The 26275-nt window shown below is 39.8% G+C and overlaps 1 protein-coding gene across 2 annotated transcripts in view; it reads left to right on the top strand.

Moving 5' to 3' along the window:
• Positions 1-26275, top strand: part of akap6 (A kinase (PRKA) anchor protein 6) — a 234426-nt gene that overhangs the window by 127239 nt on the left and 80912 nt on the right. For both annotated transcript variants that reach the window (XM_005941009.3, XM_005941011.3), the window contains exons 14-15: positions 3507-3637; positions 14771-14891. In XM_005941009.3, the coding sequence (XP_005941071.1) occupies positions 3507-3637; positions 14771-14891 (252 nt within the window). The remainder of the gene's footprint in view (positions 1-3506; positions 3638-14770; positions 14892-26275) is intronic.

Here is a 26275-nt window from a genome sequence, read left to right on the forward strand (position 1 = left end):
CGGGGCTCGAACCGGCAACCTTCCAATTACAAGACGAACACCCAACTCTTGAGCCACGATCGCCCTATGGTGCTAAGGTTAAACGAAAAGCGAGCCGTTTATTACGGCTGATACACAAGTAGAAAATAAAGCAAAAGGCGAACAGGGGCAAAAACGAAACTAAAACCTAAACAGGGAAAACTAAACTGATAACTATGACAACAGGCGTGAACATGATTGTGAACAGGAACGTGTGAGAAACTATAACGAGGAAAAACATGAACATGAAACATGAACACGACCTGAGCAGAATCATGTAGTACATGGAACGGGAAAGAAAACAGTCAAAGGCTACGTCCACACGTACCCGGGTATTTTTGAAAACGCAGATTTTTCTATGCGTTTGCACCTTTCGTCCACACGTAAACGGCGTTTTTGGTCACTGAAAACAGAGATTTTTAAAAACTCCGGCCAGGGTGGATCTTTTTGAAAACTCAGTTTTTGCATTTACGAGAAAAACGGAGAAAATGCAGAAAATGCAGCGTCAAAGGTGTGCGCCTTTTTTGACGTCACACTGTGCGCCACGTTATTGTTTCGGTGAAATGAATTTCTACAATACTGTTACTGTTAATTGTACTATCTGCAGTGTTTAAATGCTTACATATACACACAGTTACTGTCCCTCCACACATACGACTCGGTTCTGCTTCTATGCCCCAGCTTTGTTTTCTTTTTCCCACCAAGGCTTCTAGACTTCTGATTAGCCAACATTTCTGCACGGTTAGGAATATATCGCCACCTGTTGCTTTGGCATGTTCATAGCAGCGTTTTCCTTCATTTCTGCCTTTACGTGTGGACGGGATTATTTTTTAAAACGAAAACGGAAAATCTCCGTTTTCAAAAATACCCGTGTGGACGTTGCCAAAGACTGAATGAAAACACACAGAAGGCTAATGAGGGAAGTGGAAACACCTGGGGAGACATGGCTGACACAAATGAACATAATAACTCCACAGGAGAAGAGCAAAACTAAGCACATTGAACATAGAACTACAAGACTTTCAAAATAAAACGGAGAGATGTAGACATAATAACACCGACTACATGACACACACAGACAACAAATACATGACATATTGTCACTGAAGACAAGAAAAGACTTTTAAATCAGGAGTTATAGAAGAACTAGAAACTCAATTCAATCCTAAGTAACAATAGCAACCAAAGAACTTAACACATTCCACATATCAAAATACAAAATAAAACTCAAAATGCTGGGTTACAGACCCAACTCCTGACACCCAACATTGTATCAGTATATAAATGACAGAAAATTAGTAAAACCACAATTGTCCCCTTTCAATGTTAATTCATTTTTTTGGATTAGCTGTCCTGCCGTGGTTATTCTTTTGACCAAGGTCGCTTCTGCTTTGCTGTAAGTGCAGTAATTTACTTGATAAATGTGCAAAAAGCTTACATAAATGAGGCAATTTTTAAATGTAGTTCTTGGCTTGGCTTCAAAGTTATAGACTGAGGGAACATATTAGCACAGAAAAGAACAGTCTAACCAGTTAATGAACAACTTGACTGATTTACTGATTCACTGACCGACTAACTAGCCAGCAAACAGTCTGCAAACGCAACCAAGACAGAAATAGAGAGAAGTAATGAAGGAAAGTGGAGAGACATTTAGATAAACTCTGTTTTTTTTCCCTCCGAGAGGCTCCAGTTAGTTTCATTTCTATAACAGCAGCACATACACAAACAGAATATTCTCTCGTTCAAACACACCTCAACACAGACAGTGCTGTTGATTGTGTATTGCCGGTTTGTTTATTAGCTCGCTGATTGAGCAGCTCTGCCTTCTACAGATTGGATGACCTTTCCAGATCCTTCCGTCGAGTCCGCTAAGTAGATCGGACGGCGAACGCAACTCGACGCGACAACACTTTATTCAGATTGTTACTGAATGAGGAAAAAGCAGGCGGTCATATGTGTGTATGTGTGCACATTGGGCTGTTTGTACACACTCACTCTGCCTTCATTGGTTCAATTGAGGCCTCATCTCCATATAGTTTGTATGCAATTACATCTGAGCGGCGCTCTGAGTGCCTCTATATGATTGTGTCTGGATACCGAGTGCAAATAGCTGTGGTGTGTGTGTGTGTGTGTGAGAGAGAAGGATAATTTGTGAGAAAGAGCAGCGAATCATGCTCCATGTGTGAATATGTTTGTTTTTGTGTGTGAAGCAATTGATGGTCAATTTGTGCGCATGTGTGGCTTTATGGGAACATTTGTGCGAGCTTGATAGGAGTGTGTGTATGAGGGGTAATTTGTGCCAGAGAAAAGCAATTCGTATTAAATGTGTGCGTCAGGTTTTATGGGTGATCTGTGTTAGTGAAATGTTTGTGTGTGTACATTTATATGCATACACATGTACGTGCCGTTTCATAGATGCGTGTGTATGTTGTCAGCTGACGCAGAGGATAAGTATGGAGAGTGTTTCTAGTGGCTTGCTGAATGCTTGCAGGGCTTTAAAGGGCACGTCCGACAAAACGCGCCACGTCCGAATCTCCTTCATCTGCAATAAACAGCTAATCACACTCAGTGGAAGATGATCCCACTCAGACCGCCGACTTCATCATGCACACACGTTCTGTTCGCTTTCAAGAAGGCTCACTGTGTTACCTTGATTCTGGTCATCTTGGTCTTTATTTAAGACAGGGTATTTGTACGTTGTAAGAAGCACTGAATTAAGTTCACCTTAGAATGTATTAAAAAGTCTTACGCTCGAGGGGTCTTTGCAGAAGTCCTAAACCAGAGAAAGGCAGGAATTTTTCATGGAAAACCTGCAATTCAGCAAACTGAGAACATGACATACATAGACATAGTGTTAATTTGTAACATTACAGATTATTTGACATTAGACTGTTTACCAGCATAGGGTCTACTTTTATTTATTTTTAAATTCTATGGATGGTTTTATTCATTTATTTATCTAATCGACTAAAACATAAAACATAAATTTCCATGTAGCATTAAAAGTCTTCATTTTACAGTGCAGAAACCTATTAACAGTGTATTGGACGACATCTTAAGGGAATTTTATAATAACTATAAAACAACATCATCTCAAGATTCAGCAGTAGTGCAAAATATTCTTTAAAAACCCTTTCATTTCAGCGTTAAATGTCACAAATTATTCTCTCAAAACAGTTAACAACATCTCAAAAGAAGCTGCTAATCAAACCTGTAAGTTGCATTTTTCATTGCAAATAGGTATTTTAGTTTCTTTTCTTGCATTAATATTCTTATACTGATTGTTATGAAGCCCTTTGAACTATCATCAGCATCCACAGCATATCGTGGAAACAGCATATCAGTCCTCATTGGTTATAGCAAGGTACAACTAACAAACATAACAGAGAATATGTTGATGTGAACGCAATCTCAGAATGAACCAAAGAAGTGTAAGAAATAATTCAGTCTGGGTAATATATACCCCTGTGTTCTGTTGTTTTCTCCAGGCGGAGCAGACCACCAGTCAGTGCGAAGCCCAGCGAATGGCCTTAGAGCAGATGGCTATCAAACTAAGCAGCCTGCAGTACCCCTCACCCACCAACAGAAGGCGCTGCAATCACCTGGCCAGGAACAACAGGTAACTGCACAACAGGAAACAACAGAATAAGTGATCAGTAATTTTCTGTTAGCTTCCGTAATTGCTTTACAGTGCTCTATTTTGTAAAACAAATGCATGTCTACTATGGGAGGACATGTTAAAACTTCCCCACATCCCTCATGTACACACACATTCGTGTAGTGCTAATTATGACGCATACACTCAGAATTGAATTGGTAGAGTATTCATTGACCTCCTGGGCTACAGTTCATCCACCACTAGGCTACCGTATTTTTCGGACTATGAAGTGCAATATTAATCAACAGGTCTATTTTCATACATAAGACGCATTAAGCGAAACAAAACATGACTGAAAGCCTTGAGTTTGAAATCCGCTTCGTAAGCATGTCTCTTAATAGGTGCCATTCTGGGGTCCTTATACACACAGAGTAATATTATGTTGAAGCACAGTAACTCCGCGAGGCTCCTGACTACGGTAGCCGTAATGCTCCGACAATCCATCATGCGGTGCAGCTTCGTGGCTTACCAAAGTCGTACTAACACATTTTCACAGATTTTTGAGCGCCGTGTACCACATAAAATCGGTTCGAGGTCAGTAAGCACAACCAGAATTAATACATAAGGTGCACCGGATTATAATGCACACTGTCAATTTTTGCGAAAATTAAAGGATTTTAAGTGCGCCTTATACTCCAAAAAATACGGTAATTTAGCAAACTGGTTAACCTCAAACCTGCCGCATGACTAGGATGAGGATCTTCATTCTTGGGGTTATGAGAATCAGACGGTCTCTCTATATAGAATTTAAAAGTTATCAAGCCAGGATAACAACAGCTCCCTACTTTAGAGGTGATCCCTGAGATTTTAAGAGAAGTCACAGGGATCAATGCAAGTACTACAGAACCGTAAGACACTAAGCGACCACTTTAAACCATCAGTTTAATGTGTTAATTTAGTGTAATATAGGCTCGAGCTTATCCCAACTAGGGCCAAATGTGCACTACACCCTGGACAGGACGCCACTTTGTTACATGGCTAAATTCTGTGAACAGTGAAAGTTTTGCATGTAAAACTTTATATTCAGCCATGTATTTTGAAATTTACCCCAAGCTTCTGTGTCCATTACTTAAAAAATATATCCTATAGGAGACACATGATTCTTTTCATACACCCTGTAGAAATTCTAAGCACTCATAAAACTGAATTTCCCTCCTATGGTCAATTGAGGGACAAAGCCTGTGAGCCCAGAAGTGCCAACCATTGTTCAAACCTTCTGTTTGTGATGTGCAGCCAATTAGAAGAAAACTGGCTCAAAGGGAACAGGAAGTGAGCTAAAACAATGAACTAAGGCCCAATAGGAGACAAACGAGGACTTCTTTCTTGCTGCTCCTGCGTATTCCAAGAATAAAATCCAGGGAGCTGTAAATCATCATAACAGGTCCACTTTAAAGTCCTTTGTTCTGACTTTTAGAAGTTCCACCATTTCATTGGGCCTGTTAAACAAGGTGTTCGAGTTTGTGTGTTGAACGTGCAGAGGACAGAAGCTGCAGAGCGTAATGGAGTGCAAAATAATAAGAGTGAAAACTAGCAGGTCAGTGTTGTCTGTTGTGATAGAAGAGACACAGGCAAACATAACAGACAACACACACATGCAGCTAAATGCAGTCACACACACACACAGAGCGTGAGCGTTAACAGCAGTAATCTGGTGTGGCCAGGCTCGGCTCGGCGAGCACCGTGTTTGGTCACGCTGCCTGTCGGCGTTTCATCCCCGGCTTTGAGGAGCTTCTCACTGCAGTTATCACTCACACACAGGGCGCACACACACACACACACAAAAAGAAAATGACAACATACACTGAGTAGTGTGTATGCAAATAAAAAACTGAGGCTTAAATTACTCCCTTTGAGTCTGTAGCATGTTGTGTTCTGCAGACTTTGCGGGTGTTGTCAGTGTGACTTCACGGTGGCTTCCGCGAAGCGTGCGGTGCGTGCGTTGTCTGTGCAAGTGTCCACATATACGAATCAAACCCACTGTAGTGCCACTGGACTGTCTTCTACTTGAATTAAATAACAGTTGTTACATGCGCAAGTTGTTTGTGCGCAAAGAGTGAAAACCCACAGCACAAATGTAAATGAAAGCCTCATCTTGTTTGTGTTTTTCAGCCCTCTGAGGCTGCAGCGTAATATTTCAGTAATTTACATTGAATGTGTCGGGCTCTAATTGGTTATTCATATGTTAGCTGTTGCCTTTCACATTTACATTTGGGTATGTGTGAGCGTGTGTGTGCGTGTCTGTCTGTCCAGTGCAGTGGTGTGTGTGATGCGTTTTGTATTAATTGGATGTTACATGTTTTTCTTTGTGAGTTTCATTCTGTTGAGATTTCTGGTTTTGGTTCAGTTGTGAAGAAAATGAAGGTCAGACGGAATTATTCACTAATCTCAAGCAAAATATCTCAATTCTAAATTATTAGCAGAATGAAAGTTAGTAAGGGTGGAAGATATAGATTTTTTGTAGTAACTAAAGTAACTAAAAGTCAATTTTTATTTTTCATATTTCTTATTGTTATGTTCAAAATAATCTAAATGCTTATGTAGGAAAGATGAGGCATGTCCAAGATTCTAACCAATCAGGACATGAAACCTTTCAGAGCAGATATATATATAATATATATATATATATAATATATATATATATTTCTATTATATATATATATATAATATATATAACATACATCAAAGTCATACTTTTAATACCAATAAGTACTTTGGTTTCACTTGTTACCTTATTTAACATTTTTATATCTTAAAAAGTCCAACATGAATACACGAAGGACTAACATTAGAATTGAAAGCAAATGCATGTTTAACTGAATGACTGAGTGACTTGACTTTGCAGGAATTAATGACTTTGTGATAAAAGAGAAACAGAGAGAGGATTTAGACTTTGTAAATATATGGATGAATGAACTTAATGTAAGAATGAGAAGGACCCTACACAGGTCTGAATCCAGAACCCTCTGACTGTGAGGCAACAGTGATACCACCTTAAAACTCTGTTATCCAGTTCTACTTTAACCACAGACTTTTGATGGCTGTCTACAACCATTTGGTAGCTGAAGATGGCATTTTAGATCTTTTTCAGGACTAATCATTGTTTCTGTTCAGTTTTTACTATTTGAAACGGTTTTGTTTTATTTCAGTTTTTATTAGCTTCAGTGTTATTTTTAATCTTTTGAATTGTTAACGTAATGGAGGGCATACTGTATGTCAGAGGCAAGATTTAGGAAAATCAGTACTGCTATTAAACTGAAATGAGTTGACTCACAGTCTCAATAAACTCGTCCATCAATGCCTCGTCAGGCAGACAGGACTAAGAACATTTCATCTATAGTATTATTTTATTTTATTTAGTTTTCCAAGTTGACGAAATCATTTGTTTGTTTATTTTAGTTAACTTAAATTGTTTTTTCACATTTAGTTTTATTTTTTTTAGTTTAGTTTTAGGGAACTTTCCTATTGTTCGATGTGTTAGTCAGTGTTTTTAGTCCACAAAAGTCTAAATAAATTAAACTTGTGCACCACGCTCTTTTCCAAGATTAATAAAATAATAAATTAGTGAGTGAATGACTGATTAAGCACCCGGGTTTTGTTTGTGGACAACTTGATTTGAATGTTTCCGTAGGGTGAACCCGTTAGCATGGATGAATGAAGAAGTGTGTGAATATCAGCACGGGCCTCTGCGCTGCTCTTCATCGACAGTTCGATTTTAATGTCTCTGTAGGATGAATCCATTAGACTGGGCGAGTGTCAGTGAATCACCTCATAAATCCAGCAGAGTCTCTGACTGAAAGGTGACGGCTGCCAATATGACTCATTCAACCTTTCATTCTATCGCTTCATCCTCCTCTCTTGTCATCCTTTCTTCCTTCACTCCATCGCTCCCTGCGTTCCTCCTCACCCTCTGTTCCTTCTCTTTCCCAGTTGCTCTTCCTTGACCTCTGCTTTGTCTCCTCTTTCTTGGCCTTCTGCTACCTCTTCGTTTCTCTTCATGTTTTTCTCCTGCTCACCTTGCTTTCTTTCGCATCCTTTCTCTCAGTGTAACTACTTTGTTGTCTTCCTCTATGCACCACTCCCATCCTCTTCTTTACTTTTATTTATTTAGAATATCTGTCTTCTCATCTTATTGTTACCTTCTCCAGTTTCCTCTTTCTCCATTCCTCTCCTCTTTCTCGTTCTCTCTTTGAGAGCCTTGCCTTCCCTCCTCTTGCCTTATGTCCCTTGCTCTCTTCTTTCTGCTGTATGGAGGATGATGAATTAGAGACAGCAGTTACAGCCGCTATCGGCGTTGCAGCAGCAGGCGGCAGGGAGAGAGAGAAAGGGAAGTAGAAAGTGAAGTATGATAACAAATCTGTCCATTTAAGCCTGAAAGACACCGAGAGTGTTTTAGTTAGCAACAAGGTATCTATCCTGAATCCTGTTTAAAATACAATACTAGTTAAAGAACTTCTCAAAATAATGACACCACAGATCATTAAAAAAATATATATACATAGTAAACCCTGTAAAATAGAGGACACTAACAATGTTACAGCAGTTATTTTGAAAAGCATGTATTTCACATCACTCACATAAAACTCAACACTGACTGAAGGACATACGGAAGGAATCTGGAGCTGTGAGACAAAGAAGTACAGAACTTCAACATCTATCATAGCATCACACAGAAAAATTAACTTGTCCATCTGGTTGTCACAGTGCAGGGGTGTCCAACTCCCGGCCTCAAGGGCCGGTGCCCTACAGGTTTTAGATATCGCCCTGGGTCAGCACACCTCAATCAAATGATCAGTTCATTACCAGGCCTCTGGAGAAGTTCAAGACACGTTGAGGAGGTCATTTAGCCATTTAAATCAGCTGTGTTGGATCAAGGACACATCTAAAACCTGCAGGACACCGGGACTCGAGGCCTGGAGTTGGACACTCCTGTCATATTCCCTTCATTGCAGATTGAAGCTGGGCCCAACAAATACCTTTGCTTAGTGTCTGTGTGCCATTCTCTGTTGTGTTTGGGTAGAAAATAGAAAATACAGACGTATAGGATGTGTAGAGGTCAATGTTACACTGAAACACATGGCATTTAACTACTTAATCTCATCAGATCCACATTTATTTCATTATTGAAAAATGTCTGGATAGCTAGTGTAGATATCAGTATGTTTTTCCATGTAGGTTTGCACACTTTCTATCCACATTATTTTTTATATCCAGTGTTGACTAGAATTATGTTGAGGTAGAAATGAATAATAGATCCTTATAATTCAAATTTCCTCAGGTGACTGAATGTCAGAAAGGCTCTCTATAATACTCTTGTGCGCTCCGTCAGCACAGTGTGACAGAAAACGAACTTGACACTTCAAACACTCTGTAACCATCCCGGTGTTGAACGCAGCCCCACAGTGGCGCCTCGTCGATCCTTCCTTTCCGATTTGTCTGTTTTCTCGTCTTCCACCCCCCGTGAGATACTGTTTTACAAAGCATTTAGTTAACATTAGTGTGAGAACAAGACGGAAATGGAGGAGAGGAGGGGAGGTGGAAAAACGACAAGAGAAAACAATCTGTACGAGTGTTGTATCTGCTTCATCTGTCTTAGTCAGTAAAGGGCCGCTCTGCTCAGCGCATAATGAGGAACACCGCCTCTGGGGGAAGGAAGCAGCGTTTGCTTGCTTTGCTTTTTTCTCCTCGGTTTAGCTTTTATTTCACGGAGAATCACTTTCAGTGGAGGACAGGAGGTGTGAGGAAAGGATAGGATGAAAATAACAGAAGATCAAGGCGGGGGGAGTTAGGAGGAACAGGTGGAAAAATGTTGGCAAATCTTGTTTTATTTCTCTGTAGCCGTGAGCAGGAAAAAGGAGTTATGAAAAAAGCCGCAGAAGATGAAGAAAACAATTTTTAGAAAGTAAAAACAGAAAATGGGGACAAGTTCGAAATTGTGATGGATATAAAAACCACAGAATAAACTAAGGTCATTTCTGAAAAGTGGGGAACAGGATAAGAACAGAAAGCTTTGGGAACAAGTTTGTGCAAAATAACACAAAATTATTACATGCAAAACTCTCAGTCACGAGGAAAGGTTAAAGTTGTTATTAATCATAAGTATTCTTGAGATGACAGAAGCAATTAACATGATAAATATTTCAGAAAATGCCATAGTTACAAGTTCTTTATGTGTGGGAGCAGAAGTAAACTTTTCCAAGATGCAGGAAGTATAATTTTATTAAGGTTTTGAAAACACATGACCAATAACCATGTGACCATTGTGACCAATAACCACATGATGCTAACTTGTCCTCCAGTTTGTACATGTGAACATCATGGTTACAGTGTAGCATCAAATGAATAATGCCCAGTCATGCAGGCCTAGAGACTGGTCTGAAACCATATGGCCGGTCTTGAAGGAACAACGAGTATTCTCTGACTGGTTGCGAGTGGTTGCTGGAGTTTGATGCCACACACTGTGAAAATGATTGCTAATGCCCCAGTCACGTAAGGTTGGTTAGTGATCCCCTGGCAAGAACCTGTCCCTGTTTAGGGAAAAAATCTGTATCGCCCAACCAGTTGGAAAAAACTCCCTGTGTTTGGTTGCAAGCATATTGCTGTGGTAGTAGTTTAAATAGAAGTGATGGCCTTGTCTACAGACACTGTTCAAATTCAAATTTCAAATTTCAAATTCAAATTTCAAATTCAAATTTTATTTGTCACACACACACAACCATACACAGTATGACATGGGGATGAAATGCTTGTAGCTGTACAATGCCCGACCATTAAATGACAGAAGAAAAGTTTTACAATATTTACAATTTACTACAAAAATTTACAAATTAACTTAGGAAATTACAGTAAAGAATGTGCAAATAGCAGAAGAGATTATAAAGATAAGGATTATAAATTATAGGAATTATAGGATTATAGGAAATGTGTGGTGGTGCGTGTGGTGACGTGTGTGAGAGTCCAGTCTTATAGTGACGTGTTTGGGAGAGTCCAGTCCTACACCTGGTTCAGGCCCCGAATAGCCTGGGGGAAGAAGCTCCTCCTCATTCTCTCTGTTTTGGCCTTAAGGGAGCGGAAGCGCTTCCCAGACCTCAACAGTGAGAAGAGTCCATTGTTGGGATGGGAGAGGTCCATCATAATCTTCCTAGCTTTGGACTTGCACCGCTTGGTGTAGATGGACAGCAGGTCAGGGAGCTCTGATTGAATGATGCGTTCTGCCGAGCGCACCACCCTTTGCAGATCTCGTCTGTCCTGCTTGGTGCTGTTCCCAAACCAGGTGCAGATGTTTGCCGTCAGGACGCTCTCGATGGTGCAGGAGTAGAAGTTCTTGAGCACCTTCAGTGGCAGATGGAAGTCTCTAAGTCTTCTGAGGAAGAAGAGACGCTGACGGGCTTTCTTAACCAGGGTGTTGATGTGACAGGACCATGACAGGTCCTGAGTGATGTGGACACCCAGGTATCGGAAACTGTCCACTCTCTCCACTGGCGTGCCACTGATGATGAGGGGTTTGTAATTCCTCGCCTGCTTTGTAGTGAAGTCCACGATCAGCTCCTTAGTCTTGCTGATGTTTAGGAGGAGGTTATTCTCCTGGCACCAGGTCTCCAGGTTCCTAATCTCCTCCAGGTAGGCCGTCTCGATGTTGTCGGAGATCAGGCCCACAACAGCAGTGTCGTCAGCAAACTTGACAATGGAGGTGGTGTCGGATGTGGCTACACAGTCATAAGTGTACAGTGAGTACAGCAGGGGGCTTAAAACACAGCCCTGAGGCACTCCAGTGCTGAGTGAGATGGAGGGGGAGACTTGTTTTCCCACCCTCACTGATTGGGGTCTGTCTGTGAGGAAGTTGAGGATCCACTGACACAGTGATGAGCTGAGTCCTAGATCCGTCAACTTGGTGAAAAGCTTAGAGGGAATTATTGTGTTGAATGCTGAACTGTAGTCCACGAACAGCATCCTAACATAATTCCCTCTGCCAGTGTCCAGGTGTCTCAGGGATGTGTGGAGCAGGTGAGATATGGCATCGTCTGTGGAACGATTAGTCCGGTAAGCAAACTGAAGTGAGTCGATGGTGGGAGGAAGTGAAGAAGTGAAGTTCAGGTACTCTATGACCTGTAGTGAAACAGGTGTCCCAGTCAGGTATTGCCACCTCGCCCCCAACTCCAGTATTCAGATCAATGATGATTTCAAAATTCGCAGAAGTTATGAAGAGGGAACCTATCCTAAATCCATTTTTTGTGCCAAGCTGTAAATATACATTTAAGGTTGTAAAGTTGGGCATTTTAATATGAAATTGTCACTTCAAGCCATTTGAGGCTGGGCTCCAAAAGTGAGTAGCACTGCAGTTTTGTATGCATGTAGCATTGGCTTCATTTTTCAGCTTCAGAGGTTGCCCCTTGATTAAGACTCACTTATTGGGTCTATATTGCAAAACAACAGATGTAAAAATATGTACGTGTATATAATTTCCTCAGGGATTAATAAAGCATTCTGATTCAGGCCCATAAATGCATGCATTCATTCCAAAGATATTAATAGTTTGAATTTTGTAGCTCGTAGGAGACAATGGGAGAGAGTTGAGTATTTTTTGTTGTATTTGTTGTTTTTTTCATAATTTCATTCATAGTTTACTCTCCCTACTTTGATGGAACATCAAATTGTAGTGTGTTTCCTTTTTTTTAGTGATGAATATGTATGCGGCTTTCTGGGTAACTGTGATTTTCAGTAAGTGTGTGTTTGTGTATTTGAGTGATTTTCATGTGTGTGCTTCAGAGAGCACCTCTTAATGTGTGGTCGCCTTGCCTGGCATGTACGTGCAGTGTGTGTGCTTGTGTGCGAGTCACTGTGGAAATACTGTGGGTCTGACAGAGCTGTCAAACTGTCGTCGTCAGCGACCGGAGAATTCCAAACAATTTCACCGCTAATGTTGAGAAACATGTTGGCGATCCCCGCCGAGACCGAAAGCCAGTGAATATATAAATAATAAACACACACGCACCTTAACAAAACGGCTGACAGTAATGCGTGTGTTTGAGCAATCGGCCCCTGTTCCAGCAGCATAAATATTTGATGTGATCCTGTGTTGGGAAGGGGGAGGTGAGAGGATGAGTTAGGAAGGGGAAGAGGGAGGTGATAGTGGGAGGAGTGAGCTGAAAAAGGGGAGGGAGAACTAGAGAGTAAGGAAAGGAATGATGTTAAGAGAAAAAAAGGGAGGTAGAAAGATTTAGAGAAAGTGCTAGGAAACAAGAAAAGGAGGAGGAAACAGGAAAAAGAGAGGTGGAGGAGAAAAATCTGGGCAAGAGGAGGATGTGGGAGGCAAAGCCATGACATTGAGAGGTCGGAAAAATGAGGTGAAATGGAGAGAGGTGGGGGTGAAATCTGGGATAAGGAGAATGGGGAAGGGAGTGGGATGAAGCAGCGAGAAGTGGGGGGATGACAGAAGACGGGAGGGTGTAAGACTATTTATCGTACTACACTTTCAGTTCAGTTAAATTCAGTTTTATTTATGTAGCGTCTAGGCGCCTCGAGGCATTGTATATTGTAAGCTAAAGACCCAACAATATTAACCACGTCTGAATACATTTTTACAAAATTAAAATTTAAACAACCTGGGTGCTGATTGTATAAACTGTCATGAACACAATATCTAAATATCTTTCTAAGACACCCATACAGTTGCTGAAGATGTCAGCAGGAGCATGGATGTTATTTTTTCCGAATCATCACAAAGTTTTAAACATAAACTTTGCCATTTGGTTCGACCAAAATGTGTATCCAGGATGTCTCTCTTCTCAGTAGCTATTTAATAAATATACCTGTGAGTGGAAACAAACACATAGTGGATTTTTTGTGTTAACTTAAAATGTTTAAGGCAACTTAAACATTTTGACATTTGACACTGCTCATGGAATTTAGAAGTTTTAAAAAGGTCCACATGTCCAGGCCTATCTTAGGTTTGCCACTGAACATCTAAAGGATTCAGAGAGGGCTTGGGAGAAAGTGTTGTCATCAGATGAAAACAAAATCAAGCTCTTTGGCATCAGTTCGCCGTCTTTGGAGGAAGAGAATTCCTGGGTGTGACCCAAAGAACATCATCCCTACAGTCGAGCACAGAGGTGGAAGCATTATGCTTTGGGGTTGGTTTTCTGCTAAGGGTACAGGACGACTTCCCCGCTTTGAGGGGCCAGTGTATCGTAAATTCTTGAATGAGAACCGCCTATCCTCAGCCTCACTGAAGATCGGTTGTGGATGGGTCTTCCTGCATGACAGTAACCCAAAACATACTGCCAAACCAACAAAGGAGTGGCGAAAGAAGATGCATATTAAGGTCATGTAGTGGCCTACCCAGTCTAGAGACCTCAATCCTTCAGATAATCTGTGGAGAAGCTGAAGCTTCAAGTTGCTAAGTGGCAGTCAAGAACCAAAAAGTATTTAGAGGGTTTCTTTAAAGAGGAGAGGACCAAAACCCTCCTGACATGTGTGCAAACCTGGAGACCAACAACAGTTTCTCCAACAAGTCATGTTTTGCTTGGTAATCAAATACTTATTTACTCCGTGACATACAAATCAATCTATAACTTATATGTCATGTGTTTTTTTCTGAATTTTAGTTTGATAATTTGTCTCTCTCCATTAATATGAAACTAGCAAGTTGGTAAAGAACATTTAACCAAATATTAGTGGGAGTGTATATATACGTATTTCTGACCGTGTTGGATTTGAGTTCAAAATAAATTCAACTTGTGAACCAACTCTATAACATCCCAAATTTACCATGACATTCAAGCACATGATTTATAAACTTATGACCACAACTGTAAAATGTGATGAAATACTCCCTGGAACGGCATTTTAGTTTTGCTTTTTGACAGACTTTTTTCTTTTTGCCTTCTGTTGTCTTTTTCTGTCGAGCAAACTTTATCTGTCAGTCAGTTTTTAGACATGTGTTTTATCAATATAACAAGATCCACGTTTCCCTTTGCCGGAGGACAAAAATATTACATTAATAAAGGAAATAATAAAATAGACAAGATGAATCATAGCAAAACAAACATTTAATTATAACAGTTTAACTCTTTCTTCTCTCTCACTTCCTTTTGTCAGTCTGCAGGAGTTTGAGGCTGAATACCAGGAGCTGTGGGATTGGCTGATGGACATGGACGCCATGGTAACAGACAGTCATCAGCTGATGCTGTCAGAAGAGCAGAGACATCACCTCTTCAAGGTAAATAGTGTTACTTTCACCAACTCACAGTACATGTGAATAGACATGACACTTCTGCATCCAGTGCGACTGATGCTTCTTCCAAATATCCAGCCTGTGGGCGCTGGGCCATGAAGGAAAACTGTGCATTGAGATGAAATGTACCATGGTTGTTTCTGTGTATCAAACTACTGCCATGATGCTTCCCTTTACACTACAGTGTCCATAATAGTGTAACTAGGGGTAATCCTTTCAGAGAACTCATTGAAGTCTGCACCTTCTGTGGACTCTTTTGAGGTCTGCAACAATTGATATTCTTTATTTGATATTCTTAAGCAGACTTAATGTGCACATAAAACCTGCAAGTCTGGACTTTTCAGTTTGCATCGGAGGGACATGGCAACAAGTGTGTGACTTACTCTTCATAATCTGGTTGGAAAAAACAAGTAATCAAGTTACTGTCTGCCCTCACAGTGTACACCTTTGTACCCAATTGATGCGTGATTGTGCTAGCAATGTAGTGTAAGTTATCAGTGTTAAACTGAACATGTGCCCTGTTGGAATAGAGTAGCCTTGTGCATTTTAAATCATTGTCAGCAAGAACTTAGTGATATAACAAAACAAACAGACATACTTAGAGATGAAGGCTATTGGTCAAAAAAAAAAAAACAGCCTAAGAAGTAGGCTGCAGGCAGTGTTGGTCAAGTTACTTGAAAAAGTAATCAGTAACTAATTACTGATTACTTCCCCAAAAAAGTAATCCCGTTACTTTACTGATTACTTATTTTCAAAAGTAATTAATTACTTAGTTACTTAGTTACTTTTTAAAAACACGATTTACAACCTGAATAGGTGATAAAGCGATAGATCTTTCAGCCCAATTCTACTTTTTCTGCATAATCCATCATACAAAATGTAATCAAATGGAAAAGTCTCTTTTTTTAACTTGTTTTATAGTTTTAATCTTTTAACTTTATGCATCAAGCAAAAATTTAATTATATGCAACATTCTCTGACTTGAATAAATTAGTTTAACATTTAAACCTATTTTCTGCACATTCCAGCACATAAAATAAAATATTTTTTGTGTTTACACTCACTCTTTCAAATAGATGCAAGTAAAACACAGCAGAAAATAAATAAAGTCAAAGACTCAGCGGTCCTGTTGCTCTATTTTCACCTGTAAAGCAGGACTGCGGTAGGCGGAGGTTTACCCTGGTGCAGGTGTGCCGCGGTCAGTTGAAGAATCCGCGAGTTTCTCTGTGAGTTTCCCATTACGTCGTTGCGCACTCGGTGCTTGCTTGGAAGTTTAGGGGGTTTTTTTCGCTGTAAAAAGAAGTTTTCTTCCCACGCACAACGGACACTAATGTTTTTGTCACTTTTTATGGAATCAAACTCAAAGTAAGGTCAGTACTTCCACGCTTTAAACGCTGCACGCTCATACTCTCTCCCACAATCGATATGTGATCCATTGTTGATCTGCACACAGCTGTTGTCACTAACGGCGCACTCGCTTACGTCACTGTCATGAGACATTCTCGCAAAAAATCACGGTTTTAGTAACGCAGTAACGCAGCGTTCCTACGGGAAAGTAACGGTAATCTAATTACCGTTTTTGCAATAGTAATCCCTTACTTTACTCGTTACTTGAAAAAAGTAATCAGATTACAGTAACGCGTTACAAGTAACGCGTTTACTGCCCATCTCAGGCTGCAGGCATATACTGAAACATCAGTGTAGCTTCCAGGTCTGAAAAGCCAATGTACAAGTGCTTGGACTCTTTCATATGGCCAGCAGGGGTGACTTCTCTGGTTCTAGAAGGAACTCTAATCGTATAGATGTCTATGTTCCTTCAGAGTCTTTGTTTAAGACCTCAGTAAACTAGAGTCTTTCAAGTTTTTCTGAATGCAACATGATGTTCAGTTTGTAAATGATGGTCCCATTAGTGTCAAAAAGGAGGATGAGTTAGGATGAGTTCACAAAACCTGATCTCACTAACTAATAGGCTGAGGCTACAGTTGCTACATCAATCTCAACAGCCAGTATGTTTATTTTAAGCTGATGCATTCAGCGATGTGCAAAGATTTTGTACAAAGTTTTTTATAGTATGATAAGATAGCTCACAACTGGCACAGCACGGACCTATTATGACACTCTTGGATGCCTCAGTTTGGAGTCACTTTCTCATCTAGTTCAGCACACTCTGTGCTATAGATGTGACACGGAGGCACACAGCAAACTTCTAATAAGAGAAAAATAATAAAAAATTAGACATAGTAAAGAATAAAAAATGAAATTCCCAAATATGCGATGAATAAGTAAAGTATTTCAAATTGTTTTGTATAATAAAAAACAGGAGGTGATGGAGATAAGGCACTATTACAACTTTACCTGGCAAGAAAGACTTCACATGTTTCCAAACATTCACAAAGGGCCCATCGGCTGCTCTGCTTCCATCATGGAGGAGCAGCACTGACTTCAGTCTCAATATAAAAAGAAAACATGTAACTGTGTAGAAAATATAAGTATTTGATGCAAATAATGCCCGCCCACTTTGGCTGGCTTCCTCTTTCCTGCCCTAATCCTCCCTCCACCTCAGATCTCCTTTTTCTAGCCAGGCACACACACAAACATACACCCGTCTTCATCCTCACCAAGGAGAATAGGATTACAAGGCATAGCCTCCCTCATAACCATATCATAGAGAAGGGTGTGTGTGACAGAGAGAGAGAGATTGTGTGTTTGTGTAATGACATCACTGCCACCAGATGAGTAACACAGCAGAACAGGATGTGTTACGATTAGAGATTTCTGAATTGTGCTCTTCTGTCCTTTAAATGCTTACAAACACACACAGGCGCGCGCACGCACACGAAAAGGGGAATCGAATAAAAATATACTTGTTCCTAAACTGTGTAACAGTTTAAAAAGTATAAGTAAGTCATATTTTGAGAGACAGTAAATGAAATATTGAGGTATGTGTGAGCTGGTGCCATGTGTGTACAATTCAGATTCACTCAATTGGCAGATGTTCATGAATCAATGTGTTAATTTCACTAGTGTCAGGTTGGAAATATTAAAAACGGTTGGGTGGATTAAAAATCGAGACAAAAACTTTAGGTGGGTTTTTCCAAGGAGTGGAACCTTGTGGACCTAAATCCACTCCCAGTTCCAGTTTAATGCACTTCACAGTCTTTCCTGGGCTAGGCTCTACATTATCAGGCTTGACTAAATTTTTAACTTCACAGTCTCAGCTGTACAATATTCATGTCACAGTGCTCGTAGTGATTAATTATTTCATTTTAGTTCTCAGTTGGAGGTTTGGGGTATTTCTAACGGCAGTAATATTTCTCATTTGTGAAATACTGCCTATTGTCAAAAGAGCTTCTGTCACTGTGAGCTGCAACTAAATAAAGTATTGAAATGGATCTAAACTGGTTTCTTTTATTTACAAACCACAGTAAACAAAAACCCCGGCTTATTCTGGCTAGATGCTAAATATTTGATCAGAGGGATTGGTGCAAAAAATACACTAAAAATAGGTACATGATAGTTCACATTGGACATAAAAGACCAATAACCAAAACAAAGCAGTGTTACTGGTGCTGGACATTTTAACATTTTGGAGTTAACGTGTGTGTCAACCATGCAACTGTACGCATGTATATTCATTAATGGTAATAGATAAACTGCGTGCACATACTCTGTTTTTGGAGATCAAACTGCTGACATCTCTTTCTCTTCTTACCCACAAGGCACTGCTGCGAACCAGCAGACATGTAACTTTGTGTTGTTTTCCACTCTTTTTCCCATCCTTCAAACGTCTGTGTGCGTGCGTGCAGACATGACTTATTTAGTGGCCGATGAGACTCACCTGGCCTGCAAATTATTGATAAGTGTAAAGATGAACCTAATTTCTCCATAGGAGTTGGACTTAAATATTCATCTCCATATGAATATTCATGGCAGCGATGATGCGTGCATGAATATTGGATGACTCTGGAATCGCTGGGCATTCTCTTCTTCTCCTTTCTCCCTCGTTCTTTCTTTTGTCTTTCTCTCTTTTTTTTCTTTTTTTTTGATGTGTCAACTCTACCGCTAAAATATTGATGCGGAGCTCAACAGCGTCTCCTCGCCCGGTCCAAGGTCGCTTTCTTATACTGTTTCTCTCCCTCTCCACCGCTGAGACTTACGGAGACAGGTCTACAGGCCTGTATACTGTAAGCTGCTCATATAGGGCTTTTGTATCTTATATAGGTTGTTGTGCTGTGTTCAAACTGTAAAAATACCATGACAGTGAATCCACTGCATTCATGTAGCAGCTATAAAATGCGCTTGTGCCCCAACAACTTTGTATCCTTGTATTTTCCTTGTATATTTATGGCTGTAGATAGCACTGTGTCTTTCATTTACCTGAATTTCTGCATTTAAACAAAGCATTTTCTCATTAAAGTGTTCAATTAAAATCATTACTGGTGTAATCAAACCCCTACCGAAGGGATTAGTCATTCATCTGAGTAATAGATGGGCATTAATGGCAAAAATTTCGGTGTTTTCTGCTTTCCAACCTGGGGATTTGTTGCTTATGACTGTTTTATAGTACTCTGATTTACTGTCTTTGGGTGCTGAAATACTGATCAAATAAATAAATGATGAATTGAAAAGAAACAGAGAATGATAAAGGCAATTTGAAAATATTAATTAACTGCAACTTTCTAAATATATAACAAAAATAAATGCATAACAATTCAATTCAGTTTTATTTATACAGCGCCAAATCACAACAACAGTTGCCTCAAGGTGCTTTATATTGTAAGGGAGACCCTAAAATAATGCATAAAGAGAAAAACCCAACAATCATATGACTTTCTATTAACAAGCACGTTGGTGACAGTGGGAAGGAAAAACTCCCTTTTAACAGGAAGAAACCTCCGGCAGAACCAGGCTCAGGGAGGGGCGGGGCCATCTGCTGCAACTGGTTGGGGTGAGAGAAGGAAGACAGGATAGAAAACATGCTGTGGAAGAGAGACAGAAATTGATAAGACGTATGATTCAGTGCAGAGAGGTCTATTAACACATAGTGAGTGAGAAAGGTGACTGAAGAAGAAACATTCAATGCATCATGGGAATCCCCCAGAAGCCTACGCGTATTGCAGCACAACTAAGGGAGGATTCAGAGTCACCTGATCCAGCCCTAACTATATGCTCTAGCAAAAAGGAAAGTTTTAAGCCTAATCTTAAAAGTAGAGATAGTGATAACAGCATAGTTTTGTGTAGGCTAAAGCTTCATGCTGTAATCCAAACAATCAGGAACATGAAGCCATGTGACTGCTGATTTTCTAAGAATTAAGCTTAAACCAGTGGCTAGTTGGAAAACTAGTCATGACGAGTGTAAAACTGTGATTTCTGACTTGCTTTAAGCAGAGAAATTAAAAGAGAGGGACACAGCACTCAAAGAATCCTAAATTGAAATCTATGGGAACAGTCTCTAGAAACAAAGACGATAATTTCTCTGCTCAGCCCAACAGGGACACATCCACTTGTGCTGCTGCACTGACGGATGTGCACAGCTGAGTGTCACCACTGTTTCAGTTATCTGATTACAGGCGGATCTCTTTGTTATCAGAGTGTTGGCAGATGTACTTTTCATTTTCCTTGGCTTAATGTATCCATTACGTGAATTAGCATGGCATTAGTTCAGCCTAGTGGTAGGAAAAATAGTTTATTTAAACATTATTTTGGCAGAAAGTCACCAAAAGTTTAAAGTGATTCTTCTCCAGAATTGTTCGCAGGAGCAGAATATATAAAAAGAAGATAAATAAGGTACAGTAAGTAATGCAGAGGTCTATTTAGGCATGATTTCAAAGATAGACTTAACAGCATGTGGCAATAAATGAAGCATAATAAAATAATAAAATAAAACTAGCATAAATGAAGGGAGGACATTAAAGGAAGTTGCAAGAGCTTGAGTGATGTGACCTCTGGATCGGAGTAATGAAATATCCATGAAGACTCTTCACGCCAAACAACCCCAGCGAGCCTTAACATGTTATTCTCAATCCTCCATTGGAAAGCTCAGTTTTGCAAACAGATTTCTTTTTATTCCACTGATTGTTGGGTTTTCTCTATATTATTGTAGTGTCTTTGGCATAAAGCACCTGTTGTTGTGGTGCTATATAAACTAAACTGAATTTAACTAGCTTCCCTCTGCCATTTTTGCTTTATGTAGGTACTGATTCCCTTTTATATTCTTTAGATCACGTTTAGATCAGAGTCTGCCTAATAGGCACTGAAAAGGCTTTTATTAAGCTGTTGAGTGCTATTTGAATCTCTTCCTTAAAACTATGACTAGGAATCTGAAGAGGAATCTTTTTTTTTTAACTTCTTTTTTAACATTTTTCAGTTGAAAGCCACACTTTGCACAGTGTCACTTTATTTAAAAAAGGTACAATATAAGGAGAGACCCTTAATGGTCCATTGCTTATGGTTTGCATATAATTTATTAGGTACAAAATCAATATCGTGTCAGTAGCTTCTTTATCTCTTCTATCAAACTAACCTTGATGATAATATTTTGCCATGTTTTCACAGATAAATTAATCCATTTATTACCCAGGTCCATTAGTTTTTGGATCAGTCTTTTATCACTCAGCCATGCTTGAATTGGAATATACCCAGAAAAGTGTTCTTCAGTTTCCTTCCATTTTGCTTTGCACAGTAGTTTCAGAATAAGTCTGAAATATATTTGTTTTTTAAGCAGGGTAATGCAAGTTCTCCCTTGTTCTTTTCCAGTATGCAGGTTTAAAGTCTTATTCTCATTTTTTTCCCTTGCCAAATATACTGTGATACTAATTTGTCCCATTTGATTGAATTGCTTATCGTTTATTTCAATTGAGAGTGCTTGGAATAGTATAATAACCTGGGTAAGATGGTCGTGCAGATATCCTCAGACCTCCCATCAGTATCTTTTTTCGCACTTATGTAATTCAAAGCTCACTTAACTGAAAATTTAAATGCTTACGCCTCTTTTGGAATCCTGGGTCCAGGAATATGAAACCTGATTGAACCTCCATTTTTTTAGTGTTTCATGTTCCAATTCCACCAAATGAGTCTTTCAAGGAAAAGTTACTTCTTTTTCTTCCTTCTTCAGTTCAGCCATAAATTTATCTCCTCAATTGGGTTTCCCAGACTGTTTACATTATAGCTTGCTACTTCAATTTTACATGGTGCTTATATACACCCCTGCTGATACGATAACAGTATGAGCACAATGGATAAACAGTAACGCAGCAAGCAGAAGCGTAATATACCGTCGATTTGTCACCTAGTGTAAAATGTTACACTTTGGGAGTGAGTACGTGTTGACTCTTCAGGTATCTCGATGGTACAATACCTGGAGCCTTTCCTTAACCTCCTAGGACCTGGCGTCCACATATGTGGACATCACATTTTGGGTTATTTAGATCAAAATTCTCAATTTTGCTCTACAAGGGCCTGATATCTACTTATGAGGACATTATACTGCTACTGTAGATATAACGAATATCCTCATATGTGACTCTCATTTTTCTTAGAAACAAAAATTAGGTAAAAAAAACAAATCTGGTAATTCTTTATTTTTACATTCATCAGGCCCCAATATGCCCAAATATCAAAGAGAAATTAAAAATGCATGCCGTGGAAGAGTTCGGGTCTTAGGAGGTTAAAGCTTTGTGTCAATGCATTTCCATTATGACTGATTCAGTCCAGTATGGATGTTGGGTTTTTGAAAACCTTCACTGGGATCCCTCTCCCTGATATGTATAGTGTTGCCTGCTGTGCTGAGCTGTAGGTCACCATGCTGCCTTTGTAAAATATTTTATATTTTTTTTACTATTGGGAGCCTCTGTTTATCCTCTGTGCTGTCTAAGGTGATCTGAAATGAAGTTTTAATTCATGCAAAACTGTTTTTTTCTCTTTTCCTTATGGCTCTAAACAGAGCTGGATCTAATATAAACTACCACTGCAATCCATATTTATTATGGGAGAACTTCATCCAACCTTCTTATGACTGTGTTGGATAAACATTCAGTCATAACAGGCTCACTATTATTAACAAGAACGCGACACATAATATGTGGGAGCTATGTTACCATGTGTTATATATGCTCATGCAGTACAAATGAATGCTTGGACATTTCACTACTCCTGCCTCTCTCAGTTTGTGTGTATCCTGCAGAAAAGCAGCTCTAACCCTCTTGTTTTTGCAGTGATTTTTTTTTTCTCGCTCCATGTGACCGTTAAAGAACCTCGCTGTGCTCCCCTAGAATACTGGGGGGACTCGACCTTGTAACCATAGCAACAACAGGGCCCAACAAAAGTTGGGTTTTTTTGGGAGGTGTGGGTGTGTGAGTGTTTGCCTTTGCGTGGTGTGGAACTGAAAAAGCAGTGTGTATGTGAGCATTTTTGTGTTGTCTTTGTGTGTGTGTGTCCTCCGGAAAAGGATAGCTGGGCTGACAGTTGTTCTGTGAGTAGCCTTGGCAGGCCGAGGCTCTACTGTTTATTGTGATGTTAGAGTGAGGCACTTATCAACCTTGGAAAGCAGGGAGGAAGGAGGAGAGGAGTGTTTGTGTGCTCTTTGATACAGATATGTGTAGTGTTCCAGACACATAAGTGAATCTGGAGAAGAAGAAAAAACTTTTATGTAAAATCCTTCTAGTTTGTGGTCAACATCTGGAAAGTGCTTATTAAGTTTCTAAGGGGAGAGAAAGCCCACCTTTTAAGTATAAAAAAGTACTATAATATATAGTATGCAGCACACAGTAATATATTTACATTTGTAAAAAAAATGCCCTACATTTATGTGAAAAATAAAGTTTCCACCAAACTCTCTGTAGTGCAATTAAAAACTAAGTACACCCCATGAGTCAGTAGCTTGTAGAAGCATCTTTAACATCAGTATCTTGATGTAATCATTTATCAGTTTCTCACTTCATTATGTGGTTATTTTGGCCCACTCTCCTTAAAACTGTTGCATCAGTTCATTGAGATTTGTAGGCATTCATTTATGTGCAGCTCTCTTCAGGTCCTGCCATAGCATTTTTAATGGGTTGAGGTCTGGACTTTCATCTTTTTTTCTTTTTTAGTCATTTAGCTGCGGGTGCATTTGGGATCGCAGTTGTGTTGTGACAACTAAAACTTTTTAGTTTTAGCCTGCAGACAGATGACCTCACGTTTGACTGAAGAATACTTTGTTATCAAGAGGGGTTTATGGTGGACTCAATGACTGCAAGGTGCCTAGCTCCCGTGGCTTCAAAACAATCCCAAATCATCACCCCTCCATTATCATGTTTTACAGTTGGTATGAGTTGTTTGTGCTGATATGCTGTGTTTTTCACCAAACAGGATGATCGGATCAGATCAGATTAGAAAATTTGCTGTGCATTATGGCCAAATTTGGGTCTTTTGTCCATTGCTTCAAAGGACATTGTTCAGATGTGGTTTGTTCAGATGAATCTCCGCAAACCTAAGCTTTGCTGCCATGTTCTTTTCAGAGTGAAGAGACTTTCTCTTGGGAATCCTTCCAAACAAGCCATACTTTTTAAATAATTTTATAACTGGACTGTCATGGACTTGAATATTTAACTTGCTGAGGTCTGTAGAGTCTGAGATGTAGCGCTTGCTTTTTAAAAATATTTCTCTGAGCCTTGCACAGTCTGACCTTGGGGTGAATTTGACAGGAAATCCACATCTGGAAAGGTTGGTACCTGTCTTGAATATTCTCAACTTGTGAATAATCTTTTTCACTGTACAAAAATGTTACTTAAAGTTAAAACTTTCTGGAAAAGACTTTATAAGCCTTCCCACAGTCATGGACAGTAACATTTGCTTCTCTAAGATGATTGCTGATGTCTTTCCTCATTGTGTGAACGTATAATATTGTCAGTTAATTAAGTGCATTTGATTAGCAATATGTGGCTGCTTCTCGCCTTCTCTAGGGGTGTATTTAGTTTTTCAATGAATTTTCCAGTCCTGTGAAAAACTTCCATCTTCCATTACTTGTGTTCAAGACCCTGAAGTACTTAAACTCCACCCTTTTCCAACCAAAAATCATGATCTTTGATTATCAGCTGCTAAATCTCATGCCAGCTACTTCATATTCTGGTGCAAACGTTTTGCAGACGATGTGGTTTTGTTGGCTTCATTGACCAACAAAACCACATCGTCTGCAAAAAGCAGAGATTCTGAGGCTACTGAATCAGAAAGTATTCTTTATGGAAATTCTGTTGTCAGCTGTCCTTGGAATTCTGTTGAAGTTCTGCCAGAGATGGGAGTTGACAATCTCTGTCAGACACTAGAGTGCTTAGAGCATACGGCTATGGATCTGTCAACATGATTACAAAATTGCTCATTGACTTGTGGCCTAGGGTGTTACATGCATTTATGGACACCCTTGTCTTCAAACACAGTGTTTGTTATAGACAAACAGTTGTTACCATGGAAGTCCAATAGCAAAACACTGCTCGGGTTCAAATCAGACAAGCTATTTCTCCCAGTCTCACATAATTTGGTCACACTGTCATTCACTGTTTGAATGTTAAATTCCCTCAGTAGGTTAGTCTAGTTCCCAGATTGGGCGCCTTCAAGGACCTGACTTCAGGCACCACAAGACGCCAGGTACTCTTAGTTGTTTTTTGGTGCATAAGTGCAAATGATAGTCAGGACTTGTTCCCTGATCCAAAGGCACAAGGTGGCAACCCTCTAGCCAGAGTTCGATCCCTGGCTCCCCAGTCTGCATGCCAAGTATCCTTGGGCAAGTTACTAATCCCAAGTTGCTCTCTGAAGCATCCAGTAGGAATGTGTGTGAATGTTGGCCCCTCCCCTTCCTCAAAATGGAAATATTTTGTGAAATGAAGATCAAAACAAATTCTGATAGTAGCTTTACAGTGGTTAGTTACAGTGGTTAGTTACAGTGGTTAGTTACAGTGGTTAGTTACAGTGGTAGTTACTGTGGAATGTGATCAAGTCTTTCACAGTAAACTTTTATCCATGTCTTCCCCTCTCCTTTCTGTCTTCTGTCTCCTGTTATTTATCCAAGTGATTATTTTTCTGTGTGTGGTTTTTCTTCATCTTTCCGTGCAGGCTTCCGTTTGTGTTCATGTTATGTGTACTCTGTTGATGCTCACTTTTTTCAGTGCATGTTTCAGCTGTGTCTCTGACTGTTTGTGTGGATCCAGCTGGTGCGTGTGTGCCTCGTTTTGTGTTGGTGTGTACATCGCGGGCCCACAGCGAGATGAAACAAGCATCGGACCTTGTAGAGAGTGTCAACCAATCACACATCAAGGCCCATCAAACTCAGCCAGTAGATGATCAAGGTTCTGTCCCCAAGTCCACAGGAGGCGGCGCTAGTGCTCTTTTCCTAGAAG

The sequence above is a fragment of the Haplochromis burtoni genome, unplaced genomic scaffold (genome assembly GCF_018398535.1).
Source record: "Haplochromis burtoni strain Fernald_Lab_line unplaced genomic scaffold, NCSU_Asbu1 Contig_288, whole genome shotgun sequence".
NCBI lineage: Eukaryota > Metazoa > Chordata > Actinopteri > Cichliformes > Cichlidae > Haplochromis > Haplochromis burtoni.